Here is an 18,735-nt window from a genome sequence, read left to right on the forward strand (position 1 = left end):
TATAATATCCATTCATGTTCGTTTTCATATCTAAATCTATCTAGATATAGATAGAAATTTGATTAATAACTAAATCCATATCTACATTTATATCCATCAAAGAAAAATGAATCTTGATGTGAATATAAAAAGACAACTACTCAATTCATATCTGAATATCCGATTCTATTGTAATCCTACTTAATTTTATATAGCACTCAAGAACTTTTTTAAAAAATAAATAACCATATTAACACGCTATGAATTTAATTATCTTCTACTTAGTAATATCTTTGATTTTATGGTTATAAAATTTAAATATTTTTTATCTGTATTTATATTTGTACGTTCAGTATCTGATTTATATCTGTATAAGTTTGAAAAAAAAAAGTATATAAATTTTTGCGTCCGACTAATACCTATATTTATATTTATATTCATCAAATAAAATAAATATAGCCGGATATATTGATATCTGATCTGTATCCAATCTGGTTTCAGTAGGTAAACGAAAATGGATGGCAGGATAATATTGAACTATTTAACTAATTTGAACCATTTTGAAATTTTTTAAACTCAAGAGATACAAAGTGAAATTCGTCTTAAGTTGGATGAATATCTGAATAACTTTTTCTTTTCATTAGTCTCCAAACTCCACACAAACAATTCTGAAGGTCACCGCATGACTTTCAGAACAAAATAATATCAGCAAACATGTAGCTGAACCGCATTCTTCTCCTACAGTTTGGTGAGCCAAGGGTACATCGAGGAGGGTCCTCTTTGCTGTGTCGCCTATTACTTACAGATTTCCTCTATCAACACGGTAAGTGAATAAATAAACGAAATAATTTCTTTTTTATGAAGGTCTGGATTTAGACTGAAACACCATCGACAAAGTTTCTCTTTTAAGCATTTTGATTCAGAAATAAAGCAAGATAAGCTCTAAACAACTTTTGATCACTTTAGTTAAGGAATGAGATAGGCATGAGACCAGGGACAGTTACGTTAGTAAAACTTGTTCATGCCTCTCTCGTGTCAGACAAAGTCATCCTCCAAACCCAAAATTAGTTCAAAAAATTTGTATCTAAACAAACTAGGCAAAAGAAATATCAAACAATTATTGAAAAATAAGGATAGGCCATGGAAAAGACGTGTCAACCGGACCTGCTAATGCCACTTATAATTCTTCCAAAAAAAAACCTATCATAAGCTATTCATGGCATAATATTTTCATTTATTCCTGGCTCTCTTTCTTTTCTTTTCTTTTCTTTTTTTTAATTTCCCGCGGAATAAGTGGGACACATAATCCCAGAGAAAAGTCATCGCGTCGAGCGGTCACCTAAGAGATTGCGCACCAACTGTTGAACACTACAAAGCCATGATCCATAAATCAAGGCTAGCAGAATGTAGATCTTTTTATGATATCCAAAAGAGGTTTTCTACCAGCAAATAATGCTAGAAAAATACAGCAACAGATCTTTTTGCAATTTGAGTAATCTCAAACCCATCCAAAACCGAGACAATGATCAAATAAACTGTGCTACAAAATTGATATAATTATAGCAACTACGTACTTCAAACAACATAATAGTAAACAGGATGAGAACAGCATATACCCCAACGAAATCGCCTGTAAGAAATAGAAAGCACATCACAAGACCATCTAACATATGGTGTTATTGACCTTTAAGGTCACAGTAAATTAAAATGAGACCCATCCTTCTTGAAAAAGTTTGATAGTAGAAGGCAAGCACAGCAAGCTGAAGAGAATCGAAGAGATATTAACCAGATGAGTTCTTAATCATTTGAGACAAGGTTTTAGAGCTTCCAGTAAAACTTTTTTGATAAAATTTAAATAGAAATTTGACAAATATTAGGTGAACTTTAATATGCAGCAAATTAGAGAAATAATGATATACATCCAAAAAAAACAGAATTCCGCGGTATAACAACAGGAGCACTTTGGCTTTAGATCAACCTTGTTGGAGATCATTCAGCTTCACAAGGAATGCAATAGGTGGTTCTCACATAATACTCCAGGTGACAAATCCGTTATGATGGTCCACTCAGATGAATGCCCCACCCCCCCAACGCCGTTTTCTGGCAGGCCTCTGCTGCTTGACTTCATCTGTTGCAGCTGCAGCTTCCAACTGTAGCTTCAGAGTCTTCTCCGGTCCTTGCTTCAGAGCAATCGGCTCTTTGAACCGTTCCTGACGCTTTTCCAGCTTTGCTAGTGTCTCAAGTATGCGATTGCTGTCATATCCCACAAATATCTTATTATCTGGTGTAGATTCTTTTGCTTGTGTGTTTTTCTCTTCTATGTAAGCTGACCGGCTTGCTGCAACAGCAGGGAATGCTAATTTTTTCTCAGGATTCCAATCTCGAGTCATTGAACCGACATGTTGATCATCAGATTCTTCCACCAGCTGACCCTCCTCACTCTCATCATCATCATGACCTCGTGAAATAGGATGTTTGTCTTCACATTTCTTAAGAAAGTGATCATCTGAATGTTCTTCTGACTTCAACTTTTTCACTCCCTTCTTCAAGTTAGTCGGGTGATTATGGGTTCCCTTGGATTTTTGGACATGGAGAGGAACCTCCAACATGCAAACTTCTTCAACATGCCTGGAAGCCTTGAGTTCTTTATCCATTGTATAAGCCACATCTCTGTGCCTTTCACTTGCAACTGTAACTCCATTGCCTCTTTTGGGGAACTGCAACAAAATAATATGGTAACAAGGAATACAAAATGCTAATAATGTATGAATATAGGTAAACTGCCACAGCCTTCTTATGGCTAAAATTTTCCACATTGCATGTAACAGAATAGTAAACAAATAAATCTGTTACCAGCAATTATATTATAAACATACTGAACAATGATCAGCCTGTTCTACAGAAACAGATACCTTAGCACAAAGAACCACACGATAAACCATGAACAGTGGTGGGATAGTTAGAACAATCATGAACAACATATGCACACCAAATGCAAAATAAGGGTGAAGAGGTGAGGGCCAAAAGCAAAGGCCAAGTTCAAGCATCAAATAGTTACAAATTTCTTCCAAAACAGTTCTGGTACTATCTATAGCTCTTTCATATGCATTTGAGACAACCGCCATCGTAAAGTCTACAAAGTATGTTCTCTCAAAAAGAGAAGGCGGCATAGACACCTTGGATACATCTAGCTCGCAAAAGTCACTGCATGGAGGAAGCAGACAACCACAGGTTGATACATCTCGGGCCCAAAGATAAAAAGGATGCATTCTCCCATGTATAACACAATTTATTTCTGAGTAAAACACAATACACACATGTAAATAACACATTTAAATTTTGTTGTCAACAAAGAAGCCAAAGACGGTGAGTATGCTTATCATTAATCATATTTTCCTCTCAAGAGTAATTCCAACAGGCAGCTAAGATATGAAAGATGTACCGACAAGTGCACATCTATAATCAAAAAATTATGAGCAATTTAAGTAATAATAACACTTAAAAACACGTTCTTGAAGATGCCCAGTGGGTGCGAGTTGACTGGGAGTCAATATGCCCAGAATTGAGGAACACCAAGTTCCCAAGGCAAACATACACCGCATCCATGTGTGCTCCAAGATTTATACAAAGACAGGAAGCAAGCACACATGCATAATCACATAATACATGCACGAACGCATACATAGGTATGTGCATGCATGGATATATAACTTAGTTCTATTAATAGTGGCGACATGCTTGCAGAAAAAATTTTAGGCACATCATGAAATTTGTTTAAAAAATGAAGATTAATATTTGATTTCATAGTCTTTCAGACATATTTTTCTTCTTTTTCTTCTCGTCTTATCTTCCCATCTCTTATTACTCTTCTTCCCTTCTTACCCTTCATCTGTTCCTTGTATTTCTTCTTTTAAACCTTCGGCTTATCCTCCATGTATGCAAGCTGCCTGCCACAGCCCCAGGCAATAAACTACCTAGGTGGGTTGCATCCCGACATTTCCACTCAAGCCTAACCAAACTAAGCAAGGATCTTGGGTCTACACAAGGTGCAAGGAAGCTGTAGGCAGGATTGATCTATTCTTGAAACAATGACCATAGATTTTTTTTCAAAAATAGTGGCAGTGGTATCCTGCATTCTTTATATATTAGTGAAATTAGTATAAAACGGAAAATATCTGATAAGCAAATGCAAAGAGAAAACAGTAACCAATATAGGCGTATAGTTTGATGAAAAACACTAAACAAGGGGTCTGAGCATTCAGGAAATTAGATCAAAATCTCATGAAATGTAGATTTTGGATTTACAAGCTTGTAAAAAAGTTCACAGTTAGCATGCATGCTTATATATGATACTTTATTTATTTATTTACTAAGACTTGCATAGGAAGAAAATGTAAAGCTTGAACAATCACATAGCAGGATGAAAACAATTAAAGACCAGTCATAAATATCAAAGTAAAAGAAATCATCATCTGCAATGAAGGATCTCACTTGAGCATAGAGCCACAGAAACAGCCTCTAGGCATGCAAACATATTTACCTTTACTCATACCATTCTAACATCCATAACAACAGCATAAAGCACAAGTATCTCTAGAAACCTGATTATGACAGACCAGGAATTTTATCGGCTCAAACAAAGTGACAAAAAAAGAACATTATTGGAGAACGAAGATGTAAATGCAAGGTCCCCAAAAAAGGTCCAGCAAATTTTCAAACAACCCAGAAAACCTAGTTTCCACAACCCATATCTGCCAAAGAAGACAGACACAATAAATAATCCAGCCCATATTTGAGATCCAATTATTTTCCCACTTAAAGTATCCCTATAATGTTAACAATGCAACTTGCTGTATTTTTGGACACTGAAAGTGCATGAAAATATGAAGTGACAGCACAAGTAGTCAGCAGCAGAAAGTATTAGTCTCTTCATATGTCATTCATCATTCTAGAAAATATCATCATCAAGTAGTATGCAAAAGTTGTAGCAGTCAGGCTGGCAATGAATGGATGAATAGCATGTAGGCTTGACTGCAAAAAGAAATATATTTTAGACAAAACCATATTCAGACCAGCAACAAGACAACATTCATAATGCTGCTAGGATGTTACGCAGAAAATCACCAATGCACAAATAGGCATAAACATATACTCATAAGTGCAGAAAGTTTGAAAACAATCCTGCCTAAGTCCTAATTCAACAAGAAAACTAAGCAGTAAGACAACAAGCAAGGTTGGCATAATTTTCAACTATTCACCTGTTGTCTTAGGATAACCTAGACCAAGACTACTCAGATTGTGAAGGGATTGTAAGTGGATAAGACATATGCCTGGTAAGGGAAAAGAAACTTAAAAACAAAATCCATGTACTACATTATAAGAAAGTTAGAACAATTATCAGCTCAAAAGGAAGTCAAGCCATCAACATGTTTTGAGATGTAAAGAAAAATCAAAAAAGAAAAAATAGAGAATGGCTTATCCGAAGAATATTTCGATATTATGTAAGAAAGCATGAGAAAGAATATAAAGTCGTGAAAATAAACATAGTTGTTTGCTCTATTTGAATTTAGTAACTTAAATACAATATAAGAAAGCCATACAAATTTCCTAGACATTACAAAATAATTGAACAGTTCACATCTTAAATTATCAGGCAAATACCTGAAATAACTTCGGGAAAGCAAGTGACAGAAATTCTGGCATCCTTCTACAAGTTCAACAAATTGTGCACAGAGCTAAAGCTGCATCCTCAATTGCCTTAGATTGAAAATATCTGAGACGAGTACAACCCAAGCATGAAAAGCAAAAAGCTTTACAGGTCATAAAAATCAATTGTATAGCAAGGTTCGCGGTACGGGAACCGGCACCCCTGCCAGTAGGCCAGCGGTACAAGTACGGTATCGTACCGTACCATGCCTTTCTGGAATGTACCGACAAAGGGAGACGAGAGGGAAGGGGAAAGGGAGGAGACAAAGGAAGAGAGAGAGGGAGGGAAAGAGGGAGGGAGAGAGAAGGAAGGGGTAGAGAGAGATGCCGAGAGAGGGAGAGAGAGAGGGCTCAACACCCGCTCTCCTCCTCCGGTCATCCGCAAGCCATGCTGGGTGGAGCCGCGTTTCAAACGTAAAAGAGGCTCGGCCAACAGAGAGAGAGAGAGAGAGAGAGGGAGGAAGAAATGTAGGGGGAGAGAGATGCCAGCAGAGGGAGAGGGGGCTCGGAAGCCCTCCTCTCCTCCGATCGTCCGCAGGGGCTGCTGAATGAAACAAAGGCTCGATTCTGTATTTTAAGTGAAGTTGGCACACCCTATGTCAACTTCACTTAAAGATCGGCAAAAAAATTTAAAATATGGGGTGGAGCCCCTGCGGACGACCGGAGGAGGGGCTCAGCCCAGCGGCCCCTGCGGACAACGAGAGGAGGAGAGAAGGGCTCCTCAGCCCATCTCTCCATCTCCCTGCATCCCTCTATCTCCCCCTCTCTCTTTTCCTCGCTTTCCTTCTCCGTCTTCCCCTCCCTTGCCGGTTTCTCAATGTGAATGTCGGAATCGTCCTGGTCTGCTACTGGTACGGCTCGGTACGCCACAAACTGGGCGGTTCGGGACAATTCCACCAACACTGTTGTATAGAAATAATTGAACCACAAAAAAGACACAAAAGGTGTTGCATTCTTTTTCCAAGTAGAAAGAGAGGAAAAAAATGACAAGCCACCCCAAGTTAAAAAGACATGTCTATTCAACATGAGCATGACACAAGTACAGCTGTACAAGGTAGTAGACTTGGTTTCCGCAAATTTTGTTTTTACCTTTCTTTCCAAACCATTCAAATGCATGTTAACAGCATCCCTGCACCCTAAAGTTGCTAGCTCATGCCTTTGCTTATCAAAATTGTGCAGAACAAATTTATTATGTTCCCTAGCATCTGAAGCAGCATTTCTTTCATTAATAGTTTCCTTTTCAGCTCTAGCCAATCGGCGGTCATCAGAAAATTTTCTACCACCGACTAAATGCTGATAAACAAGACTCTTTTCATGTCTTGAACTGCCTTCACAGAGAAAAGATTCCTCTCGAGAACGCAAGTATGGCTCTTGATGCCTAAAATAGACTTCGTCATCAATGTGAAATCTTGGCTTAGCAAGCCAACCATATCTTTTCTCCACAGCAATGTCATCAATGTATGTACCTCTTTCTTCAGTGATGTATTCATCATAATCATATTTGTTTCCAATTTCATAAGAAAAATGAAGGCGATTCTTGCTGCTTGGAATAAAATGGCATTCATATTTCTTATGCATGGACTGTATCTCTCTAATAGCAAAATGTTTTCTGTGACCCGCGAATTTTTCATGCGACCTCCATGACACAGGTAAGTGATTTCTTGGTGGATTGGTATCATGCCTACCTCTTTCACCCTCAGCATGGTGTTCATATGTTTGAGAATCCAGCAGCCTACCATCAAGATGTATCAACCTTTTGTCATCATATTCAATACATTTATTAGATCCATGCAAGTCAAAACATAAACTTTGATCAAACTTGTCTCTTCTTTTAGGGGTTCTTTGTTCTCTGACACTGCAGGATGCAGGTCTACAGAACCTGAGATCAAAGATTTCCTCTTTCCTATTGCATTTGGGTACACATATTTTATGCATTTCTTGTACATGTTTTTCTCTATATCTGTGTTCAGCCATACTATCATAATTTACAGCATCTGTCCGGACGATATGCTCATTCTCCCTTTCCTTCTTATGCCCCATGCTTGAATCCTTTCCCAAGAAAAAGGAACCACATTCTGAAATTGATTTGTCAAAATGCTCACAACAAACAACTCCTTCCCGTCGATCAACATGACACCATTCATGTGAGTAGCGCTCATGGTGTTTTATGGCATAATCCCTTCCAGCAGCTCTTTGCTCAAGTAAATAGTCTCTCTCATCCAGGTTCCTCCATGGATGGCTATCATGATCTCCCTTCTTGTGATAAGCTTTAGTAGAAGATTTTTCACTAGCATGCTTTTCAGCATACTTTCTACTCTTGTAACTTACTGACGTTTTTGTTTCTTTATTAGAAGACAAATGTTGTCCCATAACAGTAACATGATCGCATTTCCTTTCCCTTATGCCATAGGTCGCTTCGAAATGATCCACATCATTCTGGCACTTCCTGGAAGACTCTATAGAAGCTTGTTCATCTTCTGCAGGTATATTCAATTCAGCCATGATACTGTGTCCACTTCTACTGCAACCTTTGTAACCTTCTGGAGAGAAGCGACAGTCGTAAGTGTTACCTTTAATATCTCCTAGCTCTGTTTTAGTCGCATTGATTCTGGAATCATTTGAAAGATAACAATCAGATAAAACTGACTCTTGCAGTCCAGTTACTGCATCCAAAGATGGCTTTCTGGTAGCATCATGAGTTTTCTCCAAACAGCCATCATCCTTTGATGGTTCAGAATGGTTATCAAGATCAGACGAACTGAAACTGTCCATAACCTGAAAACCAGAAGCAAATTCAGCTTCCATTGGCAAGGCATCAACTCTCAAAGAATCCTCTCTATCACCCTTCGAGTACTCCAGTTTGGCTTTAGCTTCTTCAGCAGCTCCCTTTAAATTAGTTTCTGTCACCCCAGGATAGCAATGCACGAGAGGATTGGTAGTTTCCCAAAATTTTTTATCATCATGGTCCAAAGACAACATTCTGCACATAGGAATTAGCAGATGAGAACCAGAGTTATCTTATTAAAAAACATAAGAAGCAGAAGCTAAATGTATATATGTAACTGTGTACTGATAGACATGCCAAAAAACACTAATAATAGAACATGCACAGCATAACATGAACACACCCTGCCAGCAACTACAATGCTATTAAAGTTGCAAATTTCATCTCCCATGAAAAAGGAACCATATTATTATAACAAAATAAAGTTGGACAATAAGGATCACTGCTTATCAGGAATATAATAAGTTCAAAGAGAATAAAAAAACTTGAAAATTTGGCTACATGGAAGAAAAATAATGATCAATCCACGGAAATCTTAGTCCACAAGCATCCAAAAACACAAGCAGGCAAAAGAGAAAATATTGCCGTCACAACAGTTGCTGTCAATTAGCCATACCCTCTTCCAAAAAGAGTCCAATGCACCACCACCAATTGCTTAATAATAGCTTACAGGTGAAATAATATCACAAGTTTCTGCATATATAATATGCAATAAGATAATCTACAACAGTGGAATGAGGGGATTTATTAGGAAGGCATCTACAGTTTTTTGATATTCAACGAAAATATTCCATAAATCACTTTATTGCAGCACAGAAACCAGTTTAAAACTGCAGGACAAGGTTCAATTGTATGACTTAAATATTAATGCATGGCTTAGTAGCACAGATAGCAAAAGCATTTTTGGGTATGAGAATTGATGACTGGATAGGTTCTATTCTCCAAAGACCGATATGAGTGGAGCAGATTTTAGCCTCTCTTGTCAGAGTCATTCTCCAGATGAGGAGATTGGGTGAAGAAAGCACCTAACAGCTAGGGAGTTCTAATTTTGAACAGATTAGCAATTGTTTTCTGCTGTTGAGTTCTCATGTATCCCGACTTTGTAGGCCCTTCAATTTGTATCATTCCTTGGTAAAACAATTTCTAGTGGGGCTTGACCCTTCTTTTCCCATCCAAAAAAGAAAGAAAGAAAGAAAGAAAGAAAGAAAGGAGGAAGAAGCAGAGGAGGAGCAGGAGGAGGAGGAGGAGGAAGAAAGAATTAGTAGGTTTTGACACCTTTCACATTGCTATCTAGATAGTCATCCACCACACAACCAATAATCTCCTGTTTTGATAAAAGCCTTTTGTTAGTTGCCATGCTCATCCATAGAATGTCCCAGGAACTTCGTTTTTTTTAGTTTTTCTCATGCATACAAATATGAATTAAAAGGCATACATTAAATAAACAAAATAGATTGGACTTGCATGCTTCTGACAACAAAAGTATGGAATCAAGATTTTGAAAAACAAGAATTTATAGTAGGCTTGCCATTTTGTTGTAAATAAGCAATTAAAAAAACCATTTTAAAGATGAAGAGTGCATTACACAACTCTCCAACGAGAGCAAGCTACCAATGCTGAACCCGTATGCAGACGTCAAACATAAATCAGTACCAGTTCTCGCATAATTCTTCTTAATTTTTCTAAATGAAGAATTATGATTTCAAGGAACAATCTCAGAAACCTGCATGCTAAATCACAAAGAATATGATATTTATTTATTTTTTTGTTAATTTTAAACCACTAGAATTTTGGAAATTTATTACCATAAAAAAACAACCATCAAGCCTTGTTCCAATTGTTCAGGTTGGCTTGCATATCAAGGGTTTATATGGACTGGTACACTGTAGAATTTGTACAAGAATTTCTTTCTTTATAGGTCAAATAAGTCACTATTGGCATAATCAACAATAGATGAGTCACAAACTTACATGGACTCTCCTTTATATTAATTGTTAAAAACCATACCAACATATACCTTATCTTGACTAATGATATAAACTTAAATTACGCATATGTATGTGTAACATATCCATATAGACATAGTTGTGCCAAAGAACCTGTTTCTGCAGTTTCAGAGAATCCAACTTAGGGCCCTATAGATCAAAAAGCATGTGAATGTTCAGCTCTATGGGTTCAGCAGATTAAATATCTCACTTCATCCTCTTCAGCTTATGAACATCCATCTCAACCACTTTTCCTACTGTCTTCTGGCCAGTAGGCATGCAGTGAGTGATAGACAAGAATCGCAGGGGTAAACAAGCCATGGGTTGCTCTAATTAGTGTTAAACATTATTACTATTATTATTTATGAAGAACAACGATAGAAAAGAATATTTTAGTTGCCTGTTATTCTCTCAGAAGTAAAAGCTAGTTATACTGGATTCCATTAATAATATTATCAAAACTGAACTGGTGAAAGGATAAAGAAGCAACCAAAACTGCTAAACTCCTTACCCTTCATTTGGCTCATTCTGACATTCTAACATTGAGCAATCTACATGTCCTTGTTCTAAATGTTCAAGTTCTCCCACACATGGAGCGGACACATCCTTCATACAATCATCCATAGCAATCTAAAACATTCAAGCCATCAGCAATGTTAAAAAAAAGGGGAAACTGTCCAATACATTAAAAAAAATCAAAATAATGCACCTATATCACTACATCAGAATCACGGTGTCTCAGTTGCCTTCTGTCTATTGATGGTATGCGTTCACCAACACCATTTTCAACTTCAATTGCTCTACCCTTTGGCTGGACATAAATTGACTGTATTACAAGTTTAGAACTATATAACATAGAGATGGTAATAAATCTTACGTGACTGAACAGAATTTCAAATGGCAATTAGCTGAAATGGATGCAAATAATGTTTTTCCAACATTCTGAAGCCCCATTAACCTCTTCTCAACATTTCCCATATCTAGGAAACTCTTTTCTTTATGTCCCCATTGAGCAGCTTTACTCAACATGGCTTTAGGTGATGCCAGCTCAGAGTCAACCTATTTGAAAGTTTATTCATGAAAATCTTGCTCACAGGCTGCTAATAAAACTAAGCTCATAACTTCCCATGGAGACTAATTTTATTTACCTGATTTAGACTTGATAAATTGTAATCAAGGGTAAACATTATCACTTGCTGCCTATACTGACCCTGAAAAATTCAAATTAAAGGTGTTATAAAGTTTAAGGCACTATATACTGAAAGAATGTCCCGTAACGTTATCAACAAGTACCAAGTTTTGACGGTAGCTTTCCCAGCTATCCTCATCCAGACCGAAGTTAAAGTAGTCTGTTATATCCACTCGTGGTTGCCTCCAGGGCTTCTGCTCAAATGTGTCAATACTTATATCAAAAATGGTCCTGCAGGAAGCCACTTGGTGGTCATCAACAGAATAACACAACAGCAATAAAGTCTAATGGAAAAGAAATGACAGACAACCAAATAAATAGCAGATCTGACAACCCCCATTCTGGGGATTAGACAGTGATCGATTGTATTAGAGAAGATGCAGATCATTTAATCACTTTCCTATGAGTGAATACGTCATAAAACCAAGACAAGTTTTTCTATGATGGATTCCTCTAAGACATTAGTTTCAAAAAGACAACACGAAGTTTTCCAGTTCATAGTACAGAACAAACCTATTTCGAGGCATAGTGAAATTATATCCATTTCGAGCTGATGCAGGAATGCTTAAATTGCAGGATGCAGTAACCCCTGAAGATAACATCATCAGCCGATCCCCGTCGCCTCGTCCAGACATTGAAGTTTTTCCATTATATGGGAATCCTCCTGGACTAGATCCTACATACTATACAACATCAATGATGAGAACACACTGGTTTAAGAGGGTCAAGCATTAGAAGATTTGCAAGCATCATGATTAACATACTACGATAGCAATTCTTGAGAATATACAAAAATAAAAGAAAATTGAGCATACTTTGATGTATTGGAGTTAACGATGTTACATAATATTTAGAAAAGCAAGTAATTAGAAAATGAAACTAACAGATAAAAATGATATCCGAGAAAGGAGACAACAAATGGTACTCAATGAAAGTTTAAGGGATTAAAAATAAGCCAATAACCCCACAAAAAAGAGCTTCAATGTCACTAAAATTTGGTTAGGCGAAAAGAAAAGAAAAAACTTCTTTTGCTATATTTGGTTTGCAGAATGCAGTTGGAATGATATGGGAATTCCAACTTTAGCATCATTCCAATGTTTGGCTTGCCAACAATTAATGAAATTAAATTTCCTTTGGGATCAACACTCCCTTAAATAAAGAACTTGTTGATCTACTCTTACATGGGAGGAATGGTCATTCGTATTGCTACAGGAAAGAAAAGTTTCAGTATGCAGCATTTACAAGATAATTTGGAAATAGAAGATATCTTTGGTATGAATCAGTTAGTGGCATTTAAAATATAAAATGGGAATGGATGATTTGATTAATATTTGAATGTAAAATATTATTAAACATTTTACCTACTACTCCTTGGTCAAAGATATACAAAAAGATAATACTGATTCCATTTTAGAATCTACCTAGGAGATCAGACATTTGAATGAAAATATCATTCATTTCACATGCATTCCTTCATTAACAACCAATTTTTGTTCTTATCCATTTTTTTTAATTCTTGCAGATCAAACTTAGCATTAGATGCATCAAATGGACAATTTCATGTTAATTTAGCAGAAAACAGTGATTATAATAAAGGTTCATAAGACAGGTCTAAAATAAAATTACCGAATGATGCAGTTTGCATTTTTGACATCATAATACATTAGGTTATTCTACTTCTGTATCAAATTAATATTAACCTTTGAATCTGTCACACATGTTAAATAACACAAAGGGTGTATAGTGTGAGTCACTCATACAGTTCAATTTATTGCATATACAGATATTTGGTCATGGATGTCAGTTGAATTTAGATTAGTCTTTGCAAAAATTCAGGAAGAATTTAAGCATGGGTCGTTAATACTAAGAGGGTACTGATTCAACTTTCATTGCATTACATGAACAGAAACATAGTTCGCCATATGTTTTTTATATTTAATGATCTCTTTCTGAGGAGCGACATCTCTTTAGGGTCTGAGAGATGCATATCCAATGAAGGTCTGTTTATAATGTGATAATCAGAAAAAATAAAAGAAAAAAAAGGATGACGATGAGGAAAGTATTACGAAGGTGGACATGTCTGGAGATTTTATTTAGGAAAGGGTGACGAAGGAGAACCACAATTCACCTGTGTAAATTCTAACCTGAAACTTCAGGTTTTAAATCCAGCATCAAACCTAAAAGCTCATCAAATCTGGTTTCAAGTATGGGTGGACCCAAACCTGATAGCCTCACACATGTGTTTGTCTATGAGTTCACTAGCTTATGTGTCTATAGTTTTATATGAATACTAGACCTAAATCTCATAGCAAAAATCTAATAAGTGGGTTTCCCCCCTAAACCCCTCTGCTCCAAATCAACCCCCCCCCCCCCCCCCCTTTTTTCTTTCCCCGCCCACTCAGTCCCATCTCCTCCTTCTCCAAGAACCTTTTCATCCACCATTGTTACTTTGACATTTGACACAGATGCCCTGTCTCTAAGTGTCAAGAAAAACCTGACATGGGAATCTTCTAAAAATCAGGCACGGGGACAAATCTGCATATATTATATATGTAAATTTATATTGATGTGTGCATATAATGAACAAGGAGTTAAACATGTGCTTCGTAATTTTAAAAAAATGATAAAACAAATGGTAAAATAACATTAGAAATAGAAACTTTCATATAAAAGTGTGAAAACTAGACACATGATGACAATGGTAACATAAATGGTGGTATGAAATGTCAAGGAGTGTCATGAAGCGTCTGACACATCAAAAATCCCAAAATTTTGGGTGTCCGAGTAACACCATCATCCACCCCTCAAAAGCCCTTAGTCCCTTTTGGCCTTCATCCAACATTCCACCCATCTTATAGCCACCTACATCCAATTCAAATTATTGGATTTATTTTTGAATATTGACCTCCCAAATTGCATTCAAGATTAGATTCAGACCTAGGTTCAAATCATGTAGGAGCAAATTTATTGTCATTGATATTCGCATTGCACATAAGGGCGGTCCAGTTGATGAGGCTGCCACCATTGCAGAATTAGGGGAGGGTTAGATATAAGCAGCCTTACCCCCACATGCAAAGAGGCTATTTTCGTATTTCGAACCTGTGACCTCGAGGTCACAATGGAGAAACCTTACCATTATGCCAAGACTCATCCTCTATTCGTATTATCTGTAGTTTCTTGAAATAAGTTTTAAAAGGTGGAAGCTTTAGCGTGAATGTAAGAGTCTAAGAGAGAACGTAAAGTTGAGAATTCGGTGAATCGATGATTTAGACATGAACCTTTAAGTTCCTAAGTGTTTCCCCCAATTCAAAATACATGGATGCATTGTTGGTGCCACAAGGTTCGTTTATGATCAGCAATTTCTTGAATAGAAACTTGGAAGAAAAAAGAAAGATACCTATCTTACTTGTTTTGATTACTCGGATAATCTTTCATGATTTTGGATAATTCAAAATAATGGAAATGGAATGCAATGGGAACCTTCTATGCACTTCATTGTATGGGTTTCTCCACTCTAGGGAATCTTATATGCATGAGTGGTGTAGAACATGATTATTTGAAGGGTCCAAGCAATCATGAATGTCTATCTTAAGGAAGTTTTTAACTATTGACGACCTAGCTAAAGGGATATACAAAGAGGTCAATGAGTCTTATTTAATTAGTCAAGAAGAAATAGGTACCATACATGTTCTTTTGCTCTAGAAAGTTTCTTCATCCATTTGATATCAACAAAGGCTACTAAAGGAAAACCCCATTATAGTGATAACTGACAAGAGAGTTGAATACTTAGCTCATAACTTATAAGACTACTTATGTGGATAAGAAGCTTTGATACTCTAAAACCCAGCTCGTCCACCCACCCCTCCTGGAGTCCACATCATGGATCAATGGTTCAACAACAGTCAATATCACAAATTAGTAAAATAAGTACTTAAAATAGTACAAGATTTTAAAAATATAAAAAGATATGACAACTATGGAAAATAATTATAATAGCATTTTTATTAAATACGTAAACATCTATCTTATAAAAATGATAGAATCTCAAAACTCATTTTTCGTCGAAAAAGGGACATACCTCCTACCACATATACCCTATAAATAAGTTGAGATAGCAATGGCTATAAATGACAACAAATCGAGTTGGGGAGTTGGGATGACAAGTCTTTACTAGCACTAATATTGAACCCTAATCCCAAAGAGTGAAGTAGTAAACAAAAAACTTTTCCTTTTTTATTTTTATTTTTCCCAGCAAATCTAAAGCGCCTGATAGAAATGGTTGAAATCAAGTTGACCCATGCAGGTCACTAGGAGGCACGAATTTCTGGTCTTTCAAAGTTTACGATTGACTGGAATCGTAAAAGCTTCCAACTCATGAGTTGGACAGGTTAAACAGATCAATCCATCTGGGTCTTAAAACATTACTCATAACAAGGAACTCCACATTCAACTCGGGAAGAGCTACGGAAGGAAAGAGACAATTAAATGTTCTCCAAAACTGTTGAATTTGTCTCAACAAGTTTAAGATGAACATTAATATAAGCCTGCTTTTGATCTTTGAAAGTTTCTATGGTGCAACTTGTAACCCTGGTTGGTTCATTCTCTCTTTTTCTTCTTATTCACTTGCCTACTCTTTTCTGTTCCCTTTTACTTCCAAATAAATAAATATATAGTTTAGTACGTTTTTTATCCTTATAACTCGTTCTGATCTCTTTCTTGTTAGATTTTAATTTGACCAATCTATGAGATAACAACAGGCGGAAAAAACAAAGAAAGCAGAATAGCAACTCAACAGCATTAACGGCAAAATATCGAACACGCATTTAAATAGCAATAGTAAGAATCAAGAACATACCCAGCCATGGCAGCTCAACTTTGCTGCGTTCCCTCTTTCAGTGCTACCCTGCACCATCCCATCAGTAGGCGACAACAACTGGTCTCCCCTCTTCAGATTTTTCTGCAGACAATCAGAACCATACACCAAATCCTCATCCTCTTCGTCTGCCTCGCCCTCTCCCACCGCCAAGCCTCCACTCCCAATATTTACTCTTTGCGAAGGCGGCATCTTCAAAGAGTCATCCTCGTCCAAAACTATACGAAGATCATCTTCGCTGTCGCTGCTGTTGCCGCTCTCCTCCATTCCAAAAACCAGACCATCCTTCCCCCCGTTGGAATCCACCGGTCTCGCATTGCCTTCACCAATTCGATCATCCGAGCTGTGGTCCTCACCGATCGAATCGAATCCCCCACTCTTCGAGCTGCTCATATTTCTCTCAGCCGAACAGGAGTATTGATTTTCTTGGCCACAGGGGATGCCCGCATTGACCCGATCCTCAAGGTCGCCATAGAGATCGCCGAAATCGTCCATATCACCATCCATCTTTGGCTCCCCGATCGAACCAAGAAGAGAGAGACCAAAGGTAACCAAGAATCTGGGAACCCTAACCCTAGTCAAGATGAAACCAAACAGCAGAGAATGAGAGCTGGAGCTCGGGTGGAGCCTTGCATCCCTGGACATTTGCCATTATATGGGGCTTAGGGTTTTTCTGAATAACAGAACGACCATTTTACCCTTGCCTGCTTGCCGGGATGTTAGATTTTTTTTTTTTTTATTTGTTTGGATTGTCAGGGATGATAAAATGAAAAAACAATATATACGAGAATGTGTAAAAAAAAAATGATTGACCAATATATTATATATTTTTAAATATTATTAAAAAAATAAAAAAAATATTATTTGTTAAGATCTTCTAATATACATTTTCTCATCCAAATTTTTAGACTGGTTTAAAGATTTTGAAAATAATAACAATAAAATTATTTTTATATATTCTCTTGCAATCTCTTGAAAGAACAAAATTAACTACCGAAGGGGTTAACTCCTTACCAATTTTTAAAAGTTGAATTAATAAAACTGTAAGTTTCTAATTCTTATCCAACTCAAATGCATCGAATATGAATTCTATGAACTAAACACAAGCATCCAAGTAATATAGATTACGACTATTCTAAGATTTCAAACAGCAGGACCCGTTACACAAAAAGATTTAAATCTTTCATTTTTTTTTTTTTTTTTGCAATGTTCTCCTCAATATGAGATGGAAAAGCCAAATTCTTTTCTTCTTGGAAAGAAATGAAATTTTGGTTAACATTCATTATCTCTCATCTTTTCATGTTGAAAACTCCAGTTTAATGTGAGATGTCCTCTTGTAACTAGAAAACCTAAACTTCTTTGCAAATTTGGGTTATAATAGCTATATAGAAATGAGAAATCCCTACCCACCTTCAAGCATACCAAGCATCTAATTTAAAAAATCATATACATGTTTAATCTAAGCAGACATGAAACCTTCCAAAATCCATCTCTCATCTGTTAGCTAGATATGTTAGATTTGGAGCCCGATGTAGGAAAGAATTGAGCAAATGTCAATCCCAGTCCGATTCTTTGACCAGTAAGAATCAAATACAAAATTTAAAATGTTAATAAAATTGAAGGTAAAAGAAAGAAGATGATGAACTTAAAGAAGACAAACATATTATGAACACAAAAGACAACTTGTAAAATTTGAACAAAATTTTCAACAAGAAAAAAAAGGAAAAACTTTACTACGATGAGAGCAACTAAATCTATACTATTCGGCTGATTTTTTCCAACCCAGATGTATGCATATACTGCAAACTCGAAGCTTCCATTTTCAAAAATTATAAAAATTTGCATGATATTGTTCATGAGTTCAAAATAGCATTATCCATTTCCTTCATTTAATCACTTGAGTGAACTACACAAATCAAATATTACTACAATCCAACCAAAGTTGTAGACATATGTCTACATACTATATGGTATAATTTTTAGAATCTAGACATTGCTTTGGAGAGAGCAAGCATGAAATCACTGGAAGAAGATTCTTACTGCAGTATTTTTTTTTTCCAAGGAAAAAGGAGGCCAATTTCAGATTGGCTTCCAACTCCTGGCAATTGCATTCTTCAACTCTGAAGGTTGATAAGGCATGGGAATCTCTATCCATCAGATAACTGCAAAGGGATATTTTTTGCTTTGTTCTAAACTTTTGAGAAATCTGGAAGGTGGT

General features: G+C 36.5%; 2 protein-coding genes across 3 annotated transcripts; both read right to left on the reverse strand.

Annotated features, from left to right (window-relative positions):
* Positions 1-1,795: 1,795 nt before the first annotated feature.
* LOC103720651 (uncharacterized) lies at positions 1,796-11,466 on the reverse strand. 2 transcript variants are annotated; one of them, XM_088713439.2, is made up of 4 exons: positions 11,333-11,466; positions 10,967-11,085; positions 6,775-8,665; positions 1,796-2,696 (listed from the first exon to the last, which is right to left on the reverse strand). In XM_088713439.2, the coding sequence occupies exons 2-4, from the start codon at positions 11,077-11,079 to the stop codon at positions 2,046-2,048; spliced, it is 2,655 nt and encodes an 884-aa protein (XP_088569565.2). In that variant the 5' UTR covers positions 11,080-11,085; positions 11,333-11,466; the 3' UTR covers positions 1,796-2,045. The 2 variants fall into 2 exon arrangements, with proteins under 2 accessions (XP_088569565.2, XP_088569564.2); XM_088713438.2 differs by lacking the exon at positions 11,333-11,466 and adding an exon at positions 11,165-11,305.
* On the reverse strand, positions 11,290-17,167 carry LOC149751062 (uncharacterized). Its single transcript, XM_089928076.1, has 5 exons — positions 16,500-17,167; positions 12,158-12,327; positions 11,749-11,875; positions 11,604-11,666; positions 11,290-11,514 (listed from the first exon to the last, which is right to left on the reverse strand). The coding sequence occupies exons 1-5, from the start codon at positions 17,160-17,162 to the stop codon at positions 11,329-11,331; spliced, it is 1,209 nt and encodes a 402-aa protein (XP_089784202.1). The 5' UTR covers positions 17,163-17,167; the 3' UTR covers positions 11,290-11,328.
* Between the last annotated feature and the right edge of the window lie 1,568 nt (positions 17,168-18,735).

This window comes from Phoenix dactylifera, chromosome 17, assembly GCF_051530095.1.
Source record: "Phoenix dactylifera cultivar Ajwa chromosome 17, Ajwa_hap1_PhDact_Kaust_v1.1, whole genome shotgun sequence".
Classification (NCBI taxonomy): domain Eukaryota; kingdom Viridiplantae; phylum Streptophyta; class Magnoliopsida; order Arecales; family Arecaceae; genus Phoenix; species Phoenix dactylifera.